The sequence below is a fragment of the Heliconius melpomene genome, chromosome 17 (assembly GCF_056956725.1).
Source record: "Heliconius melpomene rosina isolate 202511_hmr_F chromosome 17, ASM5695672v1, whole genome shotgun sequence".
Classification (NCBI taxonomy): Eukaryota; Metazoa; Arthropoda; class Insecta; order Lepidoptera; family Nymphalidae; genus Heliconius; species Heliconius melpomene.
The window spans coordinates 12,993,557-13,015,686 of record NC_140405.1 but is presented as its reverse complement, the minus strand read 5'-3'; the positions used below and the strand labels follow the sequence as shown (position 1 = coordinate 13,015,686).

General features: G+C 32.0%; 2 protein-coding genes across 2 annotated transcripts; both read right to left on the bottom strand.

Moving 5' to 3' along the window:
* Positions 1-111: 111 nt before the first annotated feature.
* Positions 112-13,087, bottom strand: LOC146530386 (modular serine protease-like). The gene is made up of 15 exons (XM_085200612.1): positions 12,927-13,087; positions 11,611-11,671; positions 10,891-10,998; positions 10,178-10,231; positions 8,545-8,661; positions 7,720-7,854; positions 7,285-7,465; positions 6,569-6,657; positions 6,057-6,268; positions 5,650-5,862; positions 2,255-2,416; positions 1,953-2,074; positions 1,595-1,771; positions 1,203-1,362; positions 112-918 (listed from the first exon to the last, which is right to left on the bottom strand). Exons 1-15 carry the CDS (start codon positions 12,949-12,951, stop codon positions 728-730), a joined length of 2,007 nt encoding a protein of 668 aa, XP_085056738.1. The 5' UTR covers positions 12,952-13,087; the 3' UTR covers positions 112-727.
* Positions 13,088-15,658: 2,571 nt separating this feature from the next.
* Positions 15,659-21,925, bottom strand: LOC146530385 (uncharacterized). Its single transcript, XM_085200736.1, has 11 exons — positions 21,714-21,925; positions 20,855-20,966; positions 20,391-20,507; positions 19,595-19,781; positions 18,883-18,995; positions 18,210-18,337; positions 17,827-17,962; positions 17,281-17,414; positions 16,704-16,836; positions 16,195-16,361; positions 15,659-15,727 (listed from the first exon to the last, which is right to left on the bottom strand). The coding sequence occupies exons 1-11, from the start codon at positions 21,840-21,842 to the stop codon at positions 15,659-15,661; spliced, it is 1,425 nt and encodes a 474-aa protein (XP_085056862.1). The 5' UTR covers positions 21,843-21,925.
* Positions 21,926-22,130: the final 205 nt, after the last annotated feature.

Sequence of the window (22,130 nt, the reverse complement as noted above, 5' to 3'; positions counted from 1 at the left end):
ATTCAGCAGAAACTGGAGTCGGAACGAAAGCGGCTCAATTGGAACGATGTGTCTTAATAGATTATCTCTGCCTACAGGATTATGCAGGAAACGTAAAAATAAAAAATAACATAACATATTGAACATTTATTAAAAAAATAGTAAAAAAAAACTATAATCACAATAGGTTTGAGCTCAGTGTAAAGATTTAAGCGTTATGTTTTTTCATAAAAATTCGAGATATAGATTCTATAAAAAGAAATGACCTTATACGTTCCTTACCTATATACGTTCCTTTAGTTTTGTGCAGTATATGAAATAAACAGATTTTATTGTTTGAATAAATTAATTTCATTTAATTTTGACAAGATTGCTTAAAAAATGTTTTTCATTATAATATTGTTGTTACGTTCTTTTATTTTTATCTAAATTGATATTCAAAATATGTATATAAATTTTAGAGTCAATTAAATGATATTTATTAAATTATTAAGAATATAAAGTACGTGTAAAGAATATTTAAAATATACCTTTTTTTGATTTATTTTCTATGTATTTTTTTACTAAATCTTATTTAGTAAATTAATATAACTAAGTTGTGACGTCATTTCTTTGTATTACTATAATATCTAAATAGACCCTATCCAAAATAAAAAAAAATCACAATCGCTTATAATCCTACAAACTTTTGAGTTATATTTTAATTAATTTCACATTTTGTTCTTAACTTTAATCTAATTTTCATTATCTACAAAAATTCCTTAATAAAATGGTCATGATTGGCAATTTGAGTAAATGTAGTTAAAGTGTTAGCATTACACAAGTCATCATTTCGAGGGGCAGTCGATACGATTCCTCGAAGGTAGTAACGCTGGGTGCCTCTCTCCTGGGCTGCGAAGGCGAGTCCACCGCCACTGTCGCCTTGGCAGAGTGTTGTGCCTGGAACAAATAAGGAAAAATATTTATAAAACTGAATAAATATTATATACCTACTATTGATCTAATTAGGCTTCGCCTGCTTAAACTTGTTGTTATATAATAGCTAAATTATAAAAATCTTTACATAAATTGAGCCTAGGTATATGATATTTTGAAGCAATCGAATTTTCCATTGAAACTTATATTTTTACGCCTTAAATGCACAATATAAAAGTATATAAAAACTTCAAATTCGCAATTGATACTTTAAATTTGAGTTTATACATTTTTTTCTCTCCACTTACCATTAGTATATCCAGCGCATATTTTGTCACTAGTGATGTACTCTCTGAAGCCCGGCGGAGAGGTGGCGATGCAATCTTCTATCTTGACATAGGGAAGATCTACTACTTTCAGTACTTGGGATGCGACACCATTTTTCTCTGTTAAACCCCAACCGGCTACCTGTTGTAAATTGATAGTTTATTAAATTCTAGACCGAGGGACCCTATTCACGAAGCCACGAGATAAAAGGTAAACAAAAAAAGGTTCTTTTATAGGTCACGTATAATTACCTTAAGCCTAATACATTTTATATATTTATAGAATGATGCCTGTATATTACCAGCCAAAATATTATCAGTTCTTTTCTATTTGTTGGTTTTATTTTTAGATATTTTTTTATTAATTATCTTACCTTTCCCATATTCCCATCATGTAACTGCTGCCTATTAAAAATAACATCGAAGTCGATACAGACGGGACGTATGTACACTTGATAAGTGAATGGTGTAACCACCACAACTAGGGCTATATCATCTTGGAAGTTTGCTGCGGAGCCCTGAAATCTTGATGGAATTTTTATTTCCGCTACCTATGAAATAAAATTGGATGTTAAGTTAGGGATCATAATATATCATATATTTAACTTTGTACCGACACCAAATGTGTTAGGTTCCCTCAGCCCACCCTGATATACAGTGCGAAGCTACTTTCTTTTCCAATTCTTAAGCTAGGCTTCATTTATTTAGGGTGCGATTTTAAATCGTATTTACATCAGATTTCTGGGCATCAGAATCGCGAGGATTATTCCAAGGACGGTAAAGTTTTCCCGCAGCCACCGCGTAGTTGGAAGCAGGCTGCAATTTTGTGACGTCACTCCAAAAACAATGAGCAGCTGCAAAAAAAATATTTTTATAAAATACTACTCAAATTTAATTCTTAATACAGATGTGAATCTTCCTTATTATATGGCGACACTTAACGCCGCCTTTCTATGAAAGAAACTATTACAAAAAGTATTGAGTACGAGTACTTAGTATTATTTGTATGGAACATCTACAAGTTATTTACTTACCTGATATTATAATAGTAGTACTAATAATGGAACCCCCGCATATTTGCATGTACGGCGTCGTGCTCTTCGAGTAAATCCCCGCGTGCCACGGTAATTCCCCGCGTTTCGCAGTCTTACCGCCTATCACTAGTTGTATACCCTCCGGTGTTATTGTACCGCATTCTGTTAAAAAAAATATATATATTAAATTGTTATTTCGTACTATCGCGCCACTAGAGGAACGTCTAAGCGTTCTGAATTCTGATCATTAAGCCAAAAGTTCCTATATTGCTATATCCATATTATTCTACATTTTTTAACAATATATGTTTTTTTAAACGATTAATATACGTATGTTGCAAATAGAATATAAGTAAGTAGTAACTAAAAATTTCTGAAATTATTGGATTATGCTTAAAAATATATTTTTTGTTGTTATTTTTTTTATAATTGTAATTTTTGTGTGTATTATGTGTTCTAATCTCATTTTTTAAGAAATGTACGATAATATAAGCCTAAAGAGTTTCTTTGTTTGAAAATCTTTTTAAACTTATTAAAAAAAGAGACGAACGTAGAACATAACGTAGAGATTTGAATTCTTTGGATTTTAATTTCTATGGAAACCGTCCAAGAGATGACCGAGAGAGAACCGTCTAAGCCATACGTTATCATCGAGCTAGGTCGGAATTCTTATACAAATCCCGTTACGTTTATATATTTTTATACGTGGAATTGTAGAATTACATAAAAACAAAAATATTATTTATAACTTTAAAAAATTATAAAAAATATTTTTGTATTAGACATTACATCACGTTAATCGATTATTCGATGTAACCCACTGCACCTGTACCTACTACCTGCATTCGAAGTGACCTTTTCATTTGACCGAGCGGACGTGGCCATGGGTAAAATATTGTAAAATAATATTCTATACCTAATTTTCATTATATCAGAACAGCAACTGTATCAAGTAATTTATAATAAGAAACATAAATATATATTTTTTTATATGTAGGTATATTTTGTTTAATATTCTAAATATTTTTTTTTGTTAATGACATAATGTAACTAAAATTACAGAGAAACTCCCTGTCTAGTATATGAAGATCATATTTTATTTTTTTACTTAACACGACGTTGATGTCTCTCTGTGGCATCGTAGCACTTCGATAATGTGATTTTTTTTTTCATTTTAAAATCAGTTAACGTTAACAAAGTAAATTATAGGCTGTTGTGACGCAGCGGCATAAGGAAGTGACTGTAACGCGACGGCTGTGAGTTCGATCCCCACTCGAGGAAATGAATTATTATTCCTTAATATTTAATTTTTTTTCTCTCTAGCACCAAGGCAAGAAGCCCGGCGTTTAATTCCTCCACTCAACACGCAATGCCTTGAGAAATGTGGCATAAATGACGCGGAACAGCGACCCTGCTGTATGCGGGATATAGCGTGAAACTGATTTAATTTAATTATTTTTTTTAATAAAGTAAATTACTGGACAGGTAATGTTAGTAGGATGGAGGATGAAGGTAGAAAACAAACTACTAATTTTATCGGATTGGATAAATTTATTGAAAAGAAACACTTCATCCTTCTAACATTACATTATTTATTAGGTACAATAATTATAAACAGTCATATAAAAATTACATAAATATAATTTCTTTGGACATTTCATACTAGGCTACCTCACTATTGCATAATAAACTTAAATATTAAGTAGTACTTAAATGCTCACACAAAATAAAAAATCCTGGATAGAAATTGAAGCTATGACCTAAAACCTGTGCTGTTTTAGAACCAGGTCTTTGGTCAGTATACAATTGAGCAACAAAGTTAACCAAACAAGAAAGCTTACCTTTTTAATAAATTAAAACAGTTTCGTAAAATAAATCCCCAAAATATCACAAAATAAATACTTATATATTAGTAAAATATATATTTTATAATAAACTAGCGGACGCGCGCAGCTTCGCTTGCGTAATTAGGGGTGAATTCTAATAAACCACGAAACATGTGTTCAATGAAATATTTTTAAGAGTCTAAATTTCAAATTTTATAAAAATTGGTGGCGATTTAAAAAAAATTCTATACAAACTTTCAACCCCTTATTTGCACCCTTAGGGGGAGAATTCTAGAAAACGATGAAATACGTGTTCAATTAAATACTTTTAAAAATCTAAATTTCAAATTTTATAAAAATCGGTGCCGATTAAAATTTTTTTCCATACAAACTTTGAACCCCTATTTCACCCCTTTAGGGTTGAAATTTTTCAAAATCCCTTCTTAGTGGATGTCCAGGTTACGAAAGTAAACATCTGTCCAAATGTCACGTTTCTACGCACAGCGGTTACGGCTGTGCGTGCGTCTTACCTCAGTCAGTGAGGACAAGTCCTTTTATATATATAGATAGATTACAAGCGATCACTTCCACATGACTCGTAAACAGACCCCATTAAATAGAAGATTAATCTCAATTAAATGCTACGTGGTGTTTCTGAGTACGTACTGTTAGAAATATCTAAAATATTTTAAATAAATAATGGTTTCTTAAGTACTTAATTACATTATAGAAGAACGAGTATAACTAAGACGCTTTTTGTCATCAAATTATTGTATTATATATTACTTTACTATCCTAGACAGAAATTAAGAATAAATATGTTTTATTTATTAAAATATATAACTAAGAATTACTTTTATGAATATAACATTACAGAGAGTTATTAACTTAGGAACGTTTTACTATACATTTGGTAACGCTGAATAAATACATTATAAATGATATAAATAGGTAACGGTAACGTATCTTTTATTTCCCTTTATATCATCAAGACATAGCATAAATGACCGTCATATGAATGTGAAATCTTTTTTCAAGAGTAGACTTATTTACTTTTATGAAAATATTAATAACAATATTTTTTATGAACTTTTATTTAAAAAAACAATACTATTTTTTTTCTACATACAAGTTTAAATAACATTTATGAAACCATTTAATTCTTAAAATATATAACTGGGTTGTCCGTATGTTTATGTATAGTATTATCAGTTCTATAATTTAAATAATTTGGTCGTGTGACTACTGCCTGACCGATTCGCCAATCTCCTTCATCTATATCATAAATTGAATTATCTTGATTAGTAGAAGCGTTACTGTTACCAGTATCATCATTCGTTACGTTACCGTTAGGGTTATATGGGAACATTCCGCTACCGTTACTTTTTGAATTATTTGGTACACTATTTATATCAGTTGCGTTACCCACATTTATTATATTAACATTCAAACCGTTCCCTTCAATACTAACATTCTGTTTACCTGCATTTATTTCAATGTTGGTATTTTTATCATAATTTGTGACATAGATAACGACGGAATCATTAATTTTTATTGTTATGTTCCCACCTGGTTTGCACACGGCGATATAGTCCCAGTTTCCGTCGATACAATGCATGAATGGTAAAATTCCGGAATAATAGTTAGGAGCTCGACATTCAGGTCTAACCACTGTACCAGCGGCTTCAAGGGATCCACATTCTCTAGAACCTTCCACTCCATTAGTACCTGATATAAGACATCGGTATTCTACACTTGGATTTGGGTATAGACGGCAGAAGCCTAAAAAGAAAATTAAGTAAACATAATGACAATAATATTAATAACATAACATAAAATTAATGAAAATATATATATATAAAATTTTTTGAATGGGTTTAAACATATGTGTAAATCAAATATGTATGTGGTATTGTAGTTTGGTAGAGGGAACCTAAAGTTGTTCTTAAGCAAATAATAATAAAACAAATACTCACGAACACATTTAGGCATTTCCTCAGACCAAATTCCGTCAAAGCAGTACAATGAATCTCTATGATTCTCCACACCGAAGCCAGGATTGCAGGTTACGTTAATAAACACACTGGGATACGTTTGACCTGGTTTCGTGTTTGGGTTTCCAACAACAACATATGCACCGTGTTTAGGGTATGGTGGTAACACACATTTACCACCTTGTGGTAACGGTCTGAAAGAAATAACTTTTCTTTTAATAATAAAAAATAACATAAAATAAACATAATTTCATTTCATTTCTAATTAGAAAAATATGTAATTACATACATATATAAAAATCAACAAAATCTTTGGGTTTTTCCTATTTACACATATTTGACTTTAATATGTACAATGTACATAACTATATTTTCAATATTGAATTTAATTTGATTTAGATTAGATTAACTTGGTAATTAATGTCATATCAAATCGAATCGTTTGAATAAAATTGACAAAATTATACGAATTTTTGATTCTAATTTGAAGTTACCTCGGAGTGACGACAGGTTTCGTTGTTACCGGCGATATTCTGTTGCAGAGTTCGTCAGATTCGTCAGAATTGTCGGCACAGTCTTGTTTCTGTAATATAAAAAAATATTATATCATGTTATTTACTTAACCACCAAAATACGATTATATAATTTTTATCATTCTTTAACATCTTGTATATTATTGAGGTTAGCATCTTAACTATCTTGAGACAAACCCACCAAAATGGCATAAAGAGCAATATATTTTGTAGTTCCTAAATCACTTTACATTTTTCATAAAGGATATACACATTTTATATATATCCTTTCATGTTTTACCGCATAGCATGATTGGCAGAGATATCCTTGTTTCAACTTCAGGCGAAGAGGTTCTTATGTGTATATTTTTTGTAGCTTCATTTATCCCCAACGTGGTAGCCAGATAGAACGGAGTGCTAAAAACTGATATCAACCTGCACATACACTCCCTCTGCCTTAGATCCAGCATCGTCGATATAGCGTTGTCGAGGGTCAACCACTCATAAATTTAACTTAATAAATTTTGATATGTGCACGTTTATTATCATATATAAATAATTCTCCAATTGACATTTTCTTTATTTCAACTTCACTCTTATCTCCAGATAGTTTCATAAACAGATGAGACTTTTATATTCATAGATCATCGATACCCTATTACATTATGTACAACCCTAACTGACACAACATCACTTACCCCATCACAATCGGATCCCTGATCGACGCACGCGCCGTACGCACATTGGAACACGTATGACGGACATGTCCGCGCGGCACATGCGCGTATAGTCTCGTCAGACCCGTCAGAACAGTCCACAGCGCCGTCACAATGTTGTGACGCGGGTATTGTTTGTCCGTTCTGACATCTAAATTGACCGCTGTAAGAATAGTGACAAAATTTTCTGTTATATAAAAAGATTAAAAAAGTAGCAAAGAAATTCTAGATTCAAAGTACATTTCGATCCACAAAAAATTCAATAAGTTTTGTAATACTGATATAACAATTTTAAATAATATCGGAAAGAAGGAGCATAAGTACCCCGTTACTTATTAAGATTAAACATATTATTTCCTAAAGTACCTACTATACTTATACTAATTTAGGGAAAAACTCAGAAAAAATATCTCTTACCGTACTTCATCAGTTTCATTCCTGCATCTAGGCAGTAATTCATCAGAATTGTCTGCGCACTCCTGTATACCGTTGCATGGTGCTGTGCCGTCAACACAAGCACCATACGTACAACGGAACCAATTGCTCTGACACCTGTTAAAATTAACATGCTTATTATTGAAGCCGTTGTGACTGTTAACGCAATAGTTGTGAGTTCGATTCCCACTAGAGGGAGTGAACTATTGTCATTTCCAATGATTACCAAACAGAGTGTGGCTTTACGTTCCACCACTCAACACGCAATGTCTCGAATATGGCAAAGGGCGGGACGTGGGGGTAACACTAAGTAACACTAGGTTCCCTCTGCCTATCCTGGTGAATGTGGGAAACAGCGGGTATTTAAAGAAAACATTATTAAGCTGCTATTTTAATTATAAAATTATACAAATATGTTACGTTTGAATTCCTTAGTCACAAATTTTTAAATTTAATGAAATTTGAATGTATATCTATGGGATTTTTGTATTATATTTCCTTTCAGCCTATGAAAAGAAAAAATGGTTGTGGGTTCGATTCTCGATCGAGAGAACTATTATATATATATATATATATATATATATATATATATATATATATAAATTTTAATAATATATATATATATATATATATATATATATATATATATATAAATTTTAATAATATATATATTATTAAAATTTCTCTATTTATTACATTGAAAAAAATTGAGACAGTATGTGGGGAACTTAGGCTTCCCCACTCTGACGTAGAGGAGAAACAGATACAGAGCTAGAGAAAGAAAGAGAAACTTTAAATAACACTCACTGTATTTTCCGACATAGAGGATGTGTCTCGTCGCTTCCGTCGGGACAGTCGACGACACCATCGCATTTACCATCGAAACCTATACACGTGCCGTCCCTGCATTGCCATTGATTTTTTCTGAAATATTATTTACATCATTAGTTTTCATTGTACTAATATTATAAATGTGAAAGTTTGTGAAAATGGATATTTGTTTCACTTTCACGCAAAATGTCCTGAACGAATTTAAATGACTACACTGGTATTGTGATGATGCAATGAGCACTGTATCATCTTTGTATAAAACAGCCTGTTCTAAAGTCCACTTGTCTGGGATCAGCATATCCCTTTATGACATAGTTGTGGGTTCAATGCCCACACGAAGAAGTGAAATATTTATTTACGTTTATATTGCCATTTCTTCGCTCTGTTGTCGAGGTAAAGCGCGGCGTTGAGTTCTGCCACTCAACACGCAATGCCTACAGAATTCGACAGAAAATGGGGAACGAAGTGCCTTGACACTAGATTCCCTCTGCATATCCTGCTATAAATGTATACACATATAGCGTGGAAATTAGGTTTTTTAAATGTGGTAATAAATGGTTGATCTTTAATTATATAAATAACATGAGGCCAGTTGTGGCGCAGGTGTACAAGCTTGTAAACGCGACAGGTTGTGAGTTCGATTCCCTTCGAGGAAATGAAATATTTAATTCTCCAGAATTCTTTGAAAATTTTAGACTAAAAGTGTCTTAATGGAAAAAAAGTATCTTAACACGAGGTCCCAGATGTCCTCTACGTAACCTGCTATGTGCGGGTTACAACTTGAAGCTAAAAAATATAAATAACATAGTAGTGTGAAAATCAAATCAATTTTCACATTACAATTGAAAACAAATAAAGTAATTTTGTACACTTTTATGTGTGCCGAATTGAAAAATGAGATATAGTTATTATATTGTAAAAAAAAAACACAATAAAATATGGCATATGTCTTTAAGAATTTATAATTTTACATGAATTCGATAAAAAAAGATTTATAAGTAGAATAAATTGAAAAAAAACCTGTAAAATGTATTTAATTATTTTTAATTTAAAATTAAGTATATAAGTTCAATATTAAGCTCAGTATTTTTTTTTGCTTCTGCTATATCCCACAGGCAGAGAAAACTTAGTGTTAAAACACTCCGTTCCCCATGCACCGTCCAATAGCCGAGCTTAGAGAGCCGAGTTGAGTGGAACTCAACGTCGAAAAATTTAAAAACTTAAAAATTTTTCCTTTACCAAGATACTCGTAGATGACAAAATAATTTAGGAGATAACTAAAACCCTTTCAATGATTATTAAACCTATATATACAAATAAAAGCTTTTAAAAATAAATAAAATCGAAAGGTCACTATGTCATACGAATATGAAATTTTGCATAGGAGTTACTTATAGGACATAGGTGCTCGCTAAGACGGGAATTTGCAATATTCGACTTCTAAAGGGTTGTTTTTGGGGTTGAAAGTTTGTATAAAACTTCGTTACTACAAATGCCAGGAGTCACTTATAGGACGTAGGTACTCATGGAGACAGAAATTAATAATAAAGTAGTTCACGCAGGCGAAGCCGCGGGCGGGCCGCTAGTAATAGTATAAAAGCACACTTACAGGCAGGTGGACTGACGTTTCACTCTGTTGTTCATCCAAGAATCGTCGTATGAACTGAAATTAAAATAAATTAATTTATACTCGACTGCGTTAGAAAGAGGGTAATGGTTTTCAAGCATATATAGATATATTGTGGCTGGATGGTTTTTTACATATCCAAACTTCATATGTTTACGTTTTTACTAGCTTTATAAAAAAAAAAAAATTTTTTTTTTTATCTTATCAAATAGATTTTAGTTAATATTTTTAAAATTCTTATAGTGTTAGTTATTGGTAGGAAAGGAAAAAGCTTTTTTAGTAAATCAAACAAGGTAAGCTAGTTTTTGTTGAAGGTAAGGACAACCAATAGGTATTTTGCTGGTGTTATAGGTGTAATATATATTATTAGTTCTGGATACGGATAATCGTAAATAAAATAAAATTTTTAAAGATAAAGTTTCGATTTCGATTATGGACATTACATTATTTTGGATTATCCATTAGTTTCATTTAAAAACCCATTAGTTTCGTTTAAAACTACGAATGATAGAGGAATTACTCTTGGGATTTTTTTAAAATAATCTGTTATTAACGTAACAGCGTTTGCACGTCGAACAAGAGGCACGGGTTCGAGTTCCACAATGTTCAAATTTTAACGTCTTCTAAAATAAATGTATTACTTTAGAGTGTGAATGACACTTTAAAATTATTGATTATTTCATTTAAATACTTACACTCCTGAACAAATAGCTTCATCTGAGCCATCAAGGCAATCTCTTATGCCATCACAGATTTTGTCAAATCTAACGCAACCACCATCCATGCAAGTGAAGTCATCGTGACTGAAATATTGGAAATTTATGCGGAATTTAATACCTGTCTATTATATAACAAATTAGGTACAAATTTAACAAAACCAAGAATATTATATAAGAGGAATCACTATATTATAAGTTTTTTTTCTTCTATTCAGTAAAAAAAAGCCAAATAGTACTCTGGTTTACTACATACTATTTCAAAAATAACTTTGAGCTTTACGCATCTTCCGTAAATATCAAAGTAGGCTTTCCAAACATGATAATCTGGTACCTTTATGTACGCCTGGCTGTTTCGGTGTACCAAGAAGAGGATTTTTTGTAGCTTTACCCTGTATCTCTCATATACAACAGTAGGCAGAGGCGACCTGGGAAACTAGTGCTAGGACAATCCGTTCCCATTAAGACAGGTGTTGAATAATGGAACTCTTCACCGCGCTTTGTCTCGTCACAGAGCGAAGAAATAGAAATATTAAATATTTCTGAAAGAGTGGGACTCGAACCCACAACCATTGCTTACAGCTTACGAATGAAAATAATTTTAAATATAACTATAATTCCCATAAATGGGGATTAAACTGACACCTATTGCAATTACAGTCACTGTTCTATGACAACGTTTAACAAAAAAATACTCACGAGCAATAATCGTTAGGTCTTCTTACAGTAATAGATGAGGAAAATAATGGTGAAACACCCACTGAAAAAGATTTCTTTTTAGTCTTAGAGAAATAAATAGAAAACAGCAGCATAGCTTCAGTTCCCACAGGCAGGCAAGGAAGGTAGGCAGCGAGAACCTAGTTTGAAGATACTTTGCTCTCAAGATTCGAGTCAAATTTTAGAGAGAAAAATATGTGTCTTTTTTGGTTCACGCACCCAACGCACCGCTTTGATATCTAAGTAAGGAAATGAAAACAATTCATTTGACCCCACTTGGAAATCGAAGCCACGACTATCGCCATTAAAGACCGACGTACGTGCGTCATTAATGGATAATAAATAGTTATTATTTTATAAAGACCGATTTACATTGTATCCTGCTTTTTCACGGGAAAATCCCGTTTATTAGGAGCTATTTATTAATTGCGTAATAGAAATAGCTGATGATTGGTTTTTAATTGTTTAAATAATCAATAAAATTGAAAGGAAATCAAGAAAAATCTATTATATGTATATAAAATAAATTGTGAGTTTTATTTCTACTACTGGAAATGATGTATTTGAATTATTTTTTAATTTGACTTCCATAAATTAACTTTCTAGGACTCTAAATGGGGAGGATAGACGGGTAAATAGAGAGAACCTAGTGTTAAGACACTCCGTTCATTATTTTCCGCCGAGTTTTGACATTGTGTGTTGAATGGCGGAACTCAACGCCGCGCTTTGACTTGTAATCGGAGCGAGGATATGAAAATGTTAGTGTTGATTAAGTATGTATAAATTTTATACATTTAACAGACATAACTACAATGATAAAGTTAATCGCTCGTTTACAATATATTATATTACAATATATAAATATATAAAAGGAAAAGACGACTGTTTATTAAGACAAAGTTCAAATTAGACATACTGATATAGGCGCAGTTAAATGGTGAACGACCTCAGGATAGGTGTATATTCAAATCTTACTTTAGAGGAAAATTTACATAATACATATTTTTAAAATGATTGATTCTCACATCTCCACTGGCCTCATGCTATATTTCGCAAATAGAAGGGTAGGCAGGAAACTTGAGAACTTAGTGTTAAGCAACTCCGTTCCCATTAATACACTTCTGTTCCCAATTTTACGCCGAATTCTGGAGGATTGCAAGTTGGTATTTGAATCCACTTTTTTTTAATTACCAAAAACAGCAAACGTCAACGTCAACATTATTATTAGGTACTTATCAAAAAGTTATATAGAAAAAAAAACATAAACTTAAAACTGATAAGAAATAAAAAAGACTTACCTAAGACGAAAAGTATGAAAAACATTATAAATAAATGTTTTTTTTACATTTATATTATTATTATAATTGTTATTTCATAGTTTTATTGACTAGAACTGTTTTACGATAACACAACAATGCTCAAAACTCACGTATCTTCTTATAATGATGTAGTGTTGGAAAAACCTAAGTGTTGCCAATTGGCAGATTCTGTTTTCCTTAAATTAAATTATTATTTTACTATTGAATTGAATTATACCTCCTCTGCCTATCCTGCAGTTGGCGGGATATAGCGTGAAGGTGATTTGATTTGTTTTTAATTGCTTTCTTAACTAGACGTCCATCTTGTAACGAAAGAGAATTTTATTTAATGCCAACTTATGATTACTTTGCAAATTTATGCATTATTTCCTAAGAATTCTAAAATGTGTTTTATATATTTTTTGCTATTACAAGAAGAAGGTAGTATATCATAAAAGATTAATCCTTTCACATTTTTTTATCAAGCAAACGTTTCTTTGTTCTTTGTAAAATAAAATTGTCAAGAAATATACCAGTCACTGTTCGCTTAACCTAAGTAATAGGAAGGTCATATTCGAGGTCGTGTCGTCCAATTATTGTATTGCTATTAGCAAACCATGTGGTTATAAACATCTTGTTAATTAAAAAAAATATATATAATGTGGTGTCGTGGGACACCAGGTAGGAACGAAGTTCCTCCGGCTAATGTAGAATCGACACAAATTGCAAAAAAAGTCGTGCTCAATTTTATGTAGGTTTTCTTGATTTTTCTCTTAAATTTTGCTGATTAGTTTTTATTTAAGTACAAGAAAGTATTTAGGAAATTCAGTATTTTAGGAAATAATAAATTACGTAAAATAAAAAAACATCGTAATTCAAATTATCAACTAAAAAAAGAAAGAGGGAGAAAGAGAAAGGTATTATACACTACTCGTCTGTGTATGCGACTGTCGCGCCTGCGCACGTCTCATTTAACGGTTTTACTAACACATTTTTTTCAGTTCGGTCACGCAGCGAAATCCCTATCCCTTCCAAGCCTGCCGTAAGGAACTTCGTTCCAATAAGACGTAATAATTATTTTATTCATTATCTATATAAATTAACAAATATATATTCACACCAAAAAATATTTTCTATGCTCTGAATTATCCATATCGTGTATTTTATATTTCGAAGTTTAACGTCGCATATTATTCATCATTCATATATACAATCGTTTTAGCCAAAAAATTGGCAAATTTCACAAACCTAGTAACATTACAACAGTGACCGTAAAACAGGTTAAGAAGTTATAACAACACGAATAAATCGACGAGCGAATTAGATAATGGACGCGGGTCTTTTTATATTTTATTAATAATTGCTATTACGTCATAAAAGGGCAGTGTATGAATGTTAGCACTTTAGTTGTCACTTCGATTCTCAGTAGAGGTAACGATGATGTTAAACATTAACTTACCCAAAAAACAGTATTTTGCTTTATAGGAGTAAAATAAAGTAGGAAGTCTTTTAATTTCCTGACCTGAATTGCGATGATTGTGGGTTCGAATTTCACTCAGGACATGTATATTTTTTAACCGACTTCTGTAAGAAAAGGAGATTATCAATTCTGTATTAGTATTATCATGTAATGAATATTCTGCAAACTGTATTTGTTTTTATTGTTTTTTTTTAATTTTCTTCCTATAATGCCAAAGTGCGGCGTTGATTTCTGCGTGGTGCGTGGATAAAAGCGTGTTTCATACGCATACTACGTTTCCTCAGTCACTATGATATGAAGTTGAGATTTTCCCCCATACCTAAATTCTTTATATTTATGTTTCAACGGTTCTTTCCTTTATTATAATTGTTTTTCATAGAAAAATGTATCAAGGAAAATATATATATATTAACTCATATTGCACCTTAGAAATTTAGTTGAAGTACATTACATTGATATAGATTTTTCGTTTGTAAACCGATTATAATAACTAAATTTTAAGGGAAGAATGCCATAATAGCTAATCCAATAGTGAAAACTGCATTTAAATCGGCTAAGCAATTTTCTGAGATCATTTATTTAAAGATAATCCGATTCTATTCCATTCATAAATATCTCCAATAACTCTTTTCTGATATACCTACCATGTACCTACAGGCACTGTTCCGTTAGGACTTTATTACAAGTATAGATTATACTCGTACCTATCTCATAAGGCGACTGTTGAGTCTGTTGCCGGCTCCCTTCAGCAGAACTGCTTTCCTTCTTTTCTAGTTTTGGGGATCAAAATTAAACCATATTTAGAAAATAAAACTTTTATGCATTTAAATTTATTATTCTAACATGAATAGTATTAGAAAAAAATTAAAATATCGTAACTTAAAATAAAATAGGTATTTTTTATGGCAATTAAAACTTTTCTTCAGATACTTACAATTATAACAAACATAGAAGGTACATTTAAAAAAAATTATATACAAGGATTGTACCCGCACTTACTGGATAATGAAAATAGTTTTAATTTCGGCATTAAGTAGATGAAATAAGCCATATTTACGATGAATATAGCAGGGTTCCCTACGCACTGCCCAGATTGTAGACATTGCGCGTGGACTGGCGGAACTTAACGTCGCGAGTGCAACACTTGAAATACCCGTGTAATAATTACTTATTTATGAGCCTTTAATCCTGTTAAATTAAATTATTTATATGAAATTTCAAAACAATCTACAAGAAAATTAATAAAAAATATCTAAACTAAATCCTCAGTCTGATGTTCCGTTTTCACATGAAGAGACCATTCTTCAACGGTTTGAAATAACTGTAAAATATATTAATGATTATACAAATAAATATTAAATTATGATTAATTATGTATTTTAGGCATTTACCACGTCAAGCATAGCATAGCATAGCGAACGAGGAAATAACATGACAGTACGGTCGACGAGTCGTGGCCGCAATTATTTACAATCAGGCGTTGTTCAGATCAATGTAGATCTAAATCAGATTAATGTAGGAATATCTACTAAAATTTGAAATAATTATAGAATTTATTGTATAAATAAATATAAATAAATGTAATTGTTAATTGTATATAACAGCCAAAAAAACCTTAAATTCGACTGTATTTTTAACCGACTTCTGTAAGAAAAGGAGGTTATCAATTCGACTGTTTTTTTTGTTGTTAAAAATACAAATACAGCCTCTCGAATATTTCTTTTCAGTAAATAAATATATTTTTTAAGATTGAACTACAGCTTTTATTTACCCTACCCTATCTGATACCTGTGAACACAAATCACATGTAAACATGTGAGTTCCGTGGGCATTCACATGTGCATGTAGTTGATCTGCCGGGAGACGAGCACCGCACGTATCACATATTAGTAAAGTCTCGTTAGTTTCTTCGCTTTTAGGCCTTTTTGGTTCCCTGGGCTCGTAGTAGGGGCATGCTAAAATGTTATGACTTTAGAGATTGAAGTTTGACTTTTAATTGTATAGAGACTCGTAGGTGAGATGTGAACATATATGAATAAAGAGATGCAAGTTGAAATGTTGTTCGAATGTTGTCTATGGCAGAGGGAACCTAGTGTTAAGACACTACGTTCCCCACTTTCCGTCGAATTCTGAGACACCAGAGCGTAGAAATAGAAATACAAATTTAAATAAATATTTCATTTCTCGATTGGGGATAGAACCCACAACCAATTGATTTACTCTCACTTTGTGTTCCTGCGCCATAACTGGTAAAAAAAATCAATATTATATATAAAAAAACGAATAGCAACACTTACTCCCATGTCCCACGTGTGTCTTGTAAAACGTCACTAGCACCTTGTCTAGTGTCTCAGTGACTATCATGTGAGCGGGGCACGCTTTACCCGTTTTGTATATTTGCCTTTCTGGCGCTGGACGTTTACCTTTGCCCTTAAACAACAATTGAAATTGAATGAGAGAGAGAGCCAAAACCAAAGCATTTAACTATTAACTCGACATCCTCTCGCTATTACTAGATGTACAAGCGTATATAATAACACGTGTGGATGGGTAATCTCATGTGTGTTCGTGTGATCTCATGTGTGGATCTATGATCACATGTGTGTTTGTGTGATCTCTACCCTATTCTTGTTAGTTTTGATGCAGTTTTCATAATGCTTCTCGTGGCATTTGAAATTTAAAACGATGAATTTGTTTACGATATTATTTACGAAGTTGTTGACCATCAAAAAAAGGGAGCCAATGACAAGTAAGAACAAAATGTCATCATTAAAGCTAAACATGTCGTTGCTTACGAGAACTTCTTTCTGTTAGACATACGAAAACCGAAATCTTTGTAATTTCTATTAAAAACAGCTGAATTTTAAATGTTACCTGATAAACATATATCCCGGACTGACTACACATGTAGTGGGATCGAATCCCCTCTATAGTTTGTTTACTCGCTGTCGTCTTACGAAAACGGAATTTAGTTTCTTCTTGTATTACACTCTTGTATATGAGGAAATCTATGAAGAAATGAAGAAATTCGGTACATGTAAATAATTTAGAAATCACATATATCGACAATGTTAATGTCAAGAGATATATATTGCACCAAAATAATCATTGTCAGCTTTACTCTGTATCCCGCTTGTAGCATGGTAGGCAGAGGGTTTCGGAGGGTTTTCGATTTCTGGAGTAACTAAAGAATAAAAAACATGGCCATCGCGTCGCAGTGGGACACTATCTAACTGTAAACGCAATGGTTGTGGGGTTGGGGAAATTAATTATTTTAATTTCCTTGCTCTGATAACAAGACAAAGCGCAGTATTGAGTTGCGCCATTCAACACTGAATGTCTCGTAAATTGTGCAGTACCTAAAAAACAAAATCTGTTATGTGAAATAAGAGGTGCGGGTCAAACAAATCATTATCTTACCATCCATAGTGGTGAATTCCAATTGTTCGACTTCCTCGGTCACTTGGTGTTGATGGAGAAGATGAGCACTAAAGTTGGAGCCGTAACTTACTTTCTCAGAGCAGAGGGGACAGAAGAACGCTTTGCGTTTCTCCACCTTTTATGTATATTTTATTATTTTTAGATCGTAAAAAAAAAAAATAGCAAAGTTATCCTATTATAATATATCATAAATAATTTTACAATAAAGCTTATACATAGGAATAACACAGGCTTAATTTATTTTCTATTTAAATATTTATACAGTATACTCGTAGATATAAAATTGAATAACAATTTCAAATTCGAAATTCTAATTAAAATGTAAAAACCGTTAATTAAGTAAAGTTAATTGGGGGAATTACCTCAAAACCGTGCGCTTTCCACAAATGATTATTCAATATTTGCTTTTGGCTGAAATCCCGTCCACAAATGTGACATTTCTTACGATCACGTGACGAATATTTTGGTGTATGATCGTTACAGAGTTTTACTAAAATCGATACAGCATTTTTATACAAGATTCAATATTATTAATTGTGGCGTAAAGTATAAAAATCCATTTTTCCCATTCAGGATTTTTTTGAAATCCTCTCTTAGAATTCTCTCTCTCTAAACAGGATTCTTAGAGAGTGTTAGAGAGCCAGTAATTTTGTCTGTTCGTTATCTGCCAGTCAATCAGTAACAAAAGAGTTTTATAAATACATACGGATATATTATAAATTAGTCCATATTAAAATTTAAATTTTACTTCTATTAACCAATTTCCATATTTTTTACTACCAAAAGGGGTAAACGAAGATTCCGTCTACCATCTGGCAGACGTGACGGTACGAGGAACCTCCGCCCATTGACATCTTCAACTCAAGGGGTCCCCAAATTAAATTAACGTCTTTAAGAAGTCCCCAAATTAAATTAACTTATAATTGAAAACCAAGTGATGTATCCATTAATTATCTCCGCCTATTCTACTCTTTTTTAATCTATTTTAATTCTATTCTATTTGATTATGATCAAATAGCTAAGAAAACAACTTACAACCGTGCTTCATCCTCAAATGTGTGAAACAAGCTTTCTTACTATTATATACGTTATCACAGAAATGGCACGCATACTGTCGCCCTGACGCATCAGAATTTTGATTATGACACCTAATATCAAAGAAAAATAAATGTTATATTAGATCTTTATAAAAAAAAATTGAAGCCATAGCGGCGCCGTGGCACAGGTAGGAAGGCGTAGGAAAAAGGGGGCCGGGTGGTCCACGCCTACCCCAGGATAGTTTTGTGCCCATCCCAGACATTTTATTAACAAAAAAATCACCCAGAAAAAATAAATAAGTAAACGTTTAAACAAACAGATCTGTTCAAAGCTAAAGTTCAGACCCCCTCTGGATGCTATCTCTAGATACGCCCTATGGTCAACAACGGTATAATATACTTCGAAGACGGCATTAATAGAATAATTTCCTGTAGGACTGACATTACTTACATTTGTATACTTGTAATAACCTAATTGAATAAATAATATTTGAGGGAACCTTTTAAATAATTAGTCGCACTTAAGGATTAATTATCCTTAAAACTCAAATGCTCTGAACTTGTGACCCTACGTGATAGCCACTCGCACTGTGAATCCATCTAATGCTTAGAATCTCCTTCTCTCAAGTAATGGTTGTAAAGGCATGTTACATGTTAAAGAAACATAAATATCTATTGAAATACAAAAAAAATCAAAGCTAAAGGCGTACTTATTAAAATGATCAGCCAGATCTCTTAAGGAAGCGCCACAAATATTACACTCCTTCACCTTCCGTCCAGTCCTGGGTTCCAATCCATGGACAATACGTATATGATGATGTATATCTTCTATAGAATCTAGTTGTAAATTACAATAAATGCATGTTGTCTCATCTAAGGCTTCTATTTCATGATCTTCTTCAAATTCGTCTAAGGAAATTGCGAAGTGCGCTATAGTACAGAATGATGTGAATTGAAAACTTTTTTTTCAGCTTCAAAGAGTACCCCGCACTTTGCAGGGTAGGCAGAACTTCAAGTTTAATTCTAGAGGAATTGCGTGTTGACTTACACTACTTGGCTCTACACCAGAGCGAAGAAATGAAATATTAAATATTTCATTTTCTCGACTGGGAATCGAAACCACAACCTCTCGAGTTTACAGTCACACGCTTGCGTAGCGTTGCGAGCGTGCGTACTCTTGCGTCACAACTGGCCCCCAGGTTGGCCCCCTTGGTCTTGAACAAACTTTCTTTAAAATAACACCAAACGCCGACTGAATGACGCTTTATAGACATTACAAAAATAATACTATTTATTAGAAAAAAATATTATTATCCTAAAATGTAACTATATTTTTTTGCCATATTTAAATATTAAATACCTACTTGACGTCAGTCGTACCGCAAGGGCAAGTGTGGGACTGTAAACGCGACGGTTGCGGGTTCAATTCCGTCTCGGGGAATGAAATATTTGTTATTTTCATTTATCTGCTATGAAAAAAAAAAGCGTGAAGCTCTTATTACAAACCATCATCATCCCGTTCATATTCTTCAGTAGTTTTCTTTTTTACAATCACTACTTTTTGAACTTGTGATCCTTGAGATTCATCCGCTTCCAATATATTTTCATCTAAGTATTCTTCGTCTTAATAAAAATGTATTAAATATGAAATAAAAGAATCGCCAATATGCACAATAGTTTAACTCTTTACCACTTTACTTTTTGCTTCACGTAGCAAGGTATAGAGGGTCTTAGAAACCTAGTGTTAAAACACTCCGTCCCCTTCATGACAATTTCGTTCCCCACTTTCCGCCGAATTCTATATGCCGAATAATTTATTTATTATTTTCAGTCTTTTGTAACGCCCATTTTAAAAACATTACTTGATGGATAGCGGAACTCAACACCGCACTTTCTTCGAGTAGTAGGTACAGTGACAATTAAATGATAAAGTTAAAGCTAATCACTAATAGGTACCTATAGTACCTTACCTTTAATACTTTGTAACATATCTATGGTTTTAACCGTTTGTAATTTAAAAGTATATGCCTTTTCCAGCTTCTCTACGCAATTGGCGCAAATATATTTAAAATCATTTGACACCTGAAAATATTTTATTATTATTTAAAGTCACTAAAATGATCGACGCTCGCGCTTTGTCTTGTTACCAGAGCGAGGTAATTAAATAATTCATTTACCTCAACGATGAGTGGGAATGGAACCCACAACCGTTAGGCGCGCTTTTATTATGTCGAGCTTTAACAAACTAACTAGGTATGTAAATAAAAAAATCTGAATTTAAATCTTTGATGCCTAATATTATAAATATCATAATAGGATTGTTTGTTTGTGACGCACTTTTGCTTGAAACTTGTTACGTTATCTTACAATTTGAAAAACAAATTTTGAAGAATATAATTTAAAAAATACTATATCTTGAAAAATATTATTTATTTCGTTTATTTATTACAAAATAATTTAACGCAAGCGAAGTCGCGACACAAAACCTAACATTTCTAAGAATTAATTTTGTTATCTAATTCTTTGTATTTTACAAGCGATATTTTTTTGTGTAGTGAGATGTGTATATTGGCGGGCAAATTTTGCAACCTGTAAAGTTGTACTTATTTCTTTATTTATTTTTTAATATTCTAAGAACACAACGGGGTAAAAATGTATGAAATTACAAAATTACATGAGCATTCGATATAAAATTAAAATATAACAAAATTCGAACCGGTGGCTCCTGGCTCAAGAAACTCAAGCGCTCTAACGAACTATTGCGGCTTACACTTTAAAATATTTTGCAATAATTAACTTATAATAAAAATAAAAACTAAAAAGCCAAACCTTAACATCAAAACAATTCTCTAGCATTTGTCCAAAAGTCTGTTCATTGTTTGCATAAGAAACGAATAAATCGCACAAGTCGTTTGTACTCATACAACTAATGCAACCTACAAACTCTTCTTCGTCCATATTTAAACTTTTTTCAACCTTAATTTATAAAATTTATAACAAAATTTTTATATTTAAAGAGGTCGTTCAATTTTCTTTGTCAATTTTTGATTTATATTCGAAATTTACTCTAAAAACAAATGAACGGTTATTTTGTTTTTTTTTATTATAAAGCCGCCTGTTCACATTCAGTTGTCTGTATTGAAATGTTAAGATAGAAACATTAAAGTGCTCTAAGAACAGAAATATAAATTAATTGTATGATGTAAGTAATATAAAAGTAATAAAACAGTAAAATAAAAGACAGAA

What these genes read in the sequence shown, in the direction of transcription:
- LOC146530386 (XM_085200612.1), bottom strand. Translation starts at nt 12,951, where the DNA reads ATGTTTTTCATACTTTTCGTCTTAG. An exon ending in TTTCATACTTTTCGTCTTAG is followed by an intron (nt 11,672 to 12,926) that starts GTAAGTCTTTTT and finishes AATCTTTTTCAG; the next exon opens with TGGGTGTTTCACCATTATTT. An exon ending in GGAAATGCCTAAATGTGTTC is followed by an intron (nt 5,863 to 6,056) that starts GTGAGTATTTGT and finishes TTTTCTTTTTAG; the next exon opens with GCTTCTGCCGTCTATACCCA.
- LOC146530385 (XM_085200736.1), bottom strand. Translation starts at nt 21,842, where the DNA reads ATGGACGAAGAAGAGTTTGTAGGTTGCATTAGTTGTATGAGTACAAAC. An exon ending in ATATGAACGGGATGATGATG is followed by an intron (nt 19,782 to 20,390) that starts GTTTGTAATAAG and finishes ACGAATTTGAAG; the next exon opens with AAGATCATGAAATAGAAGCC. An exon ending in CCGGGATATATGTTTATCAG is followed by an intron (nt 16,837 to 17,280) that starts GTAACATTTAAA and finishes TTGTTGTTTAAG; the next exon opens with GGCAAAGGTAAACGTCCAGC.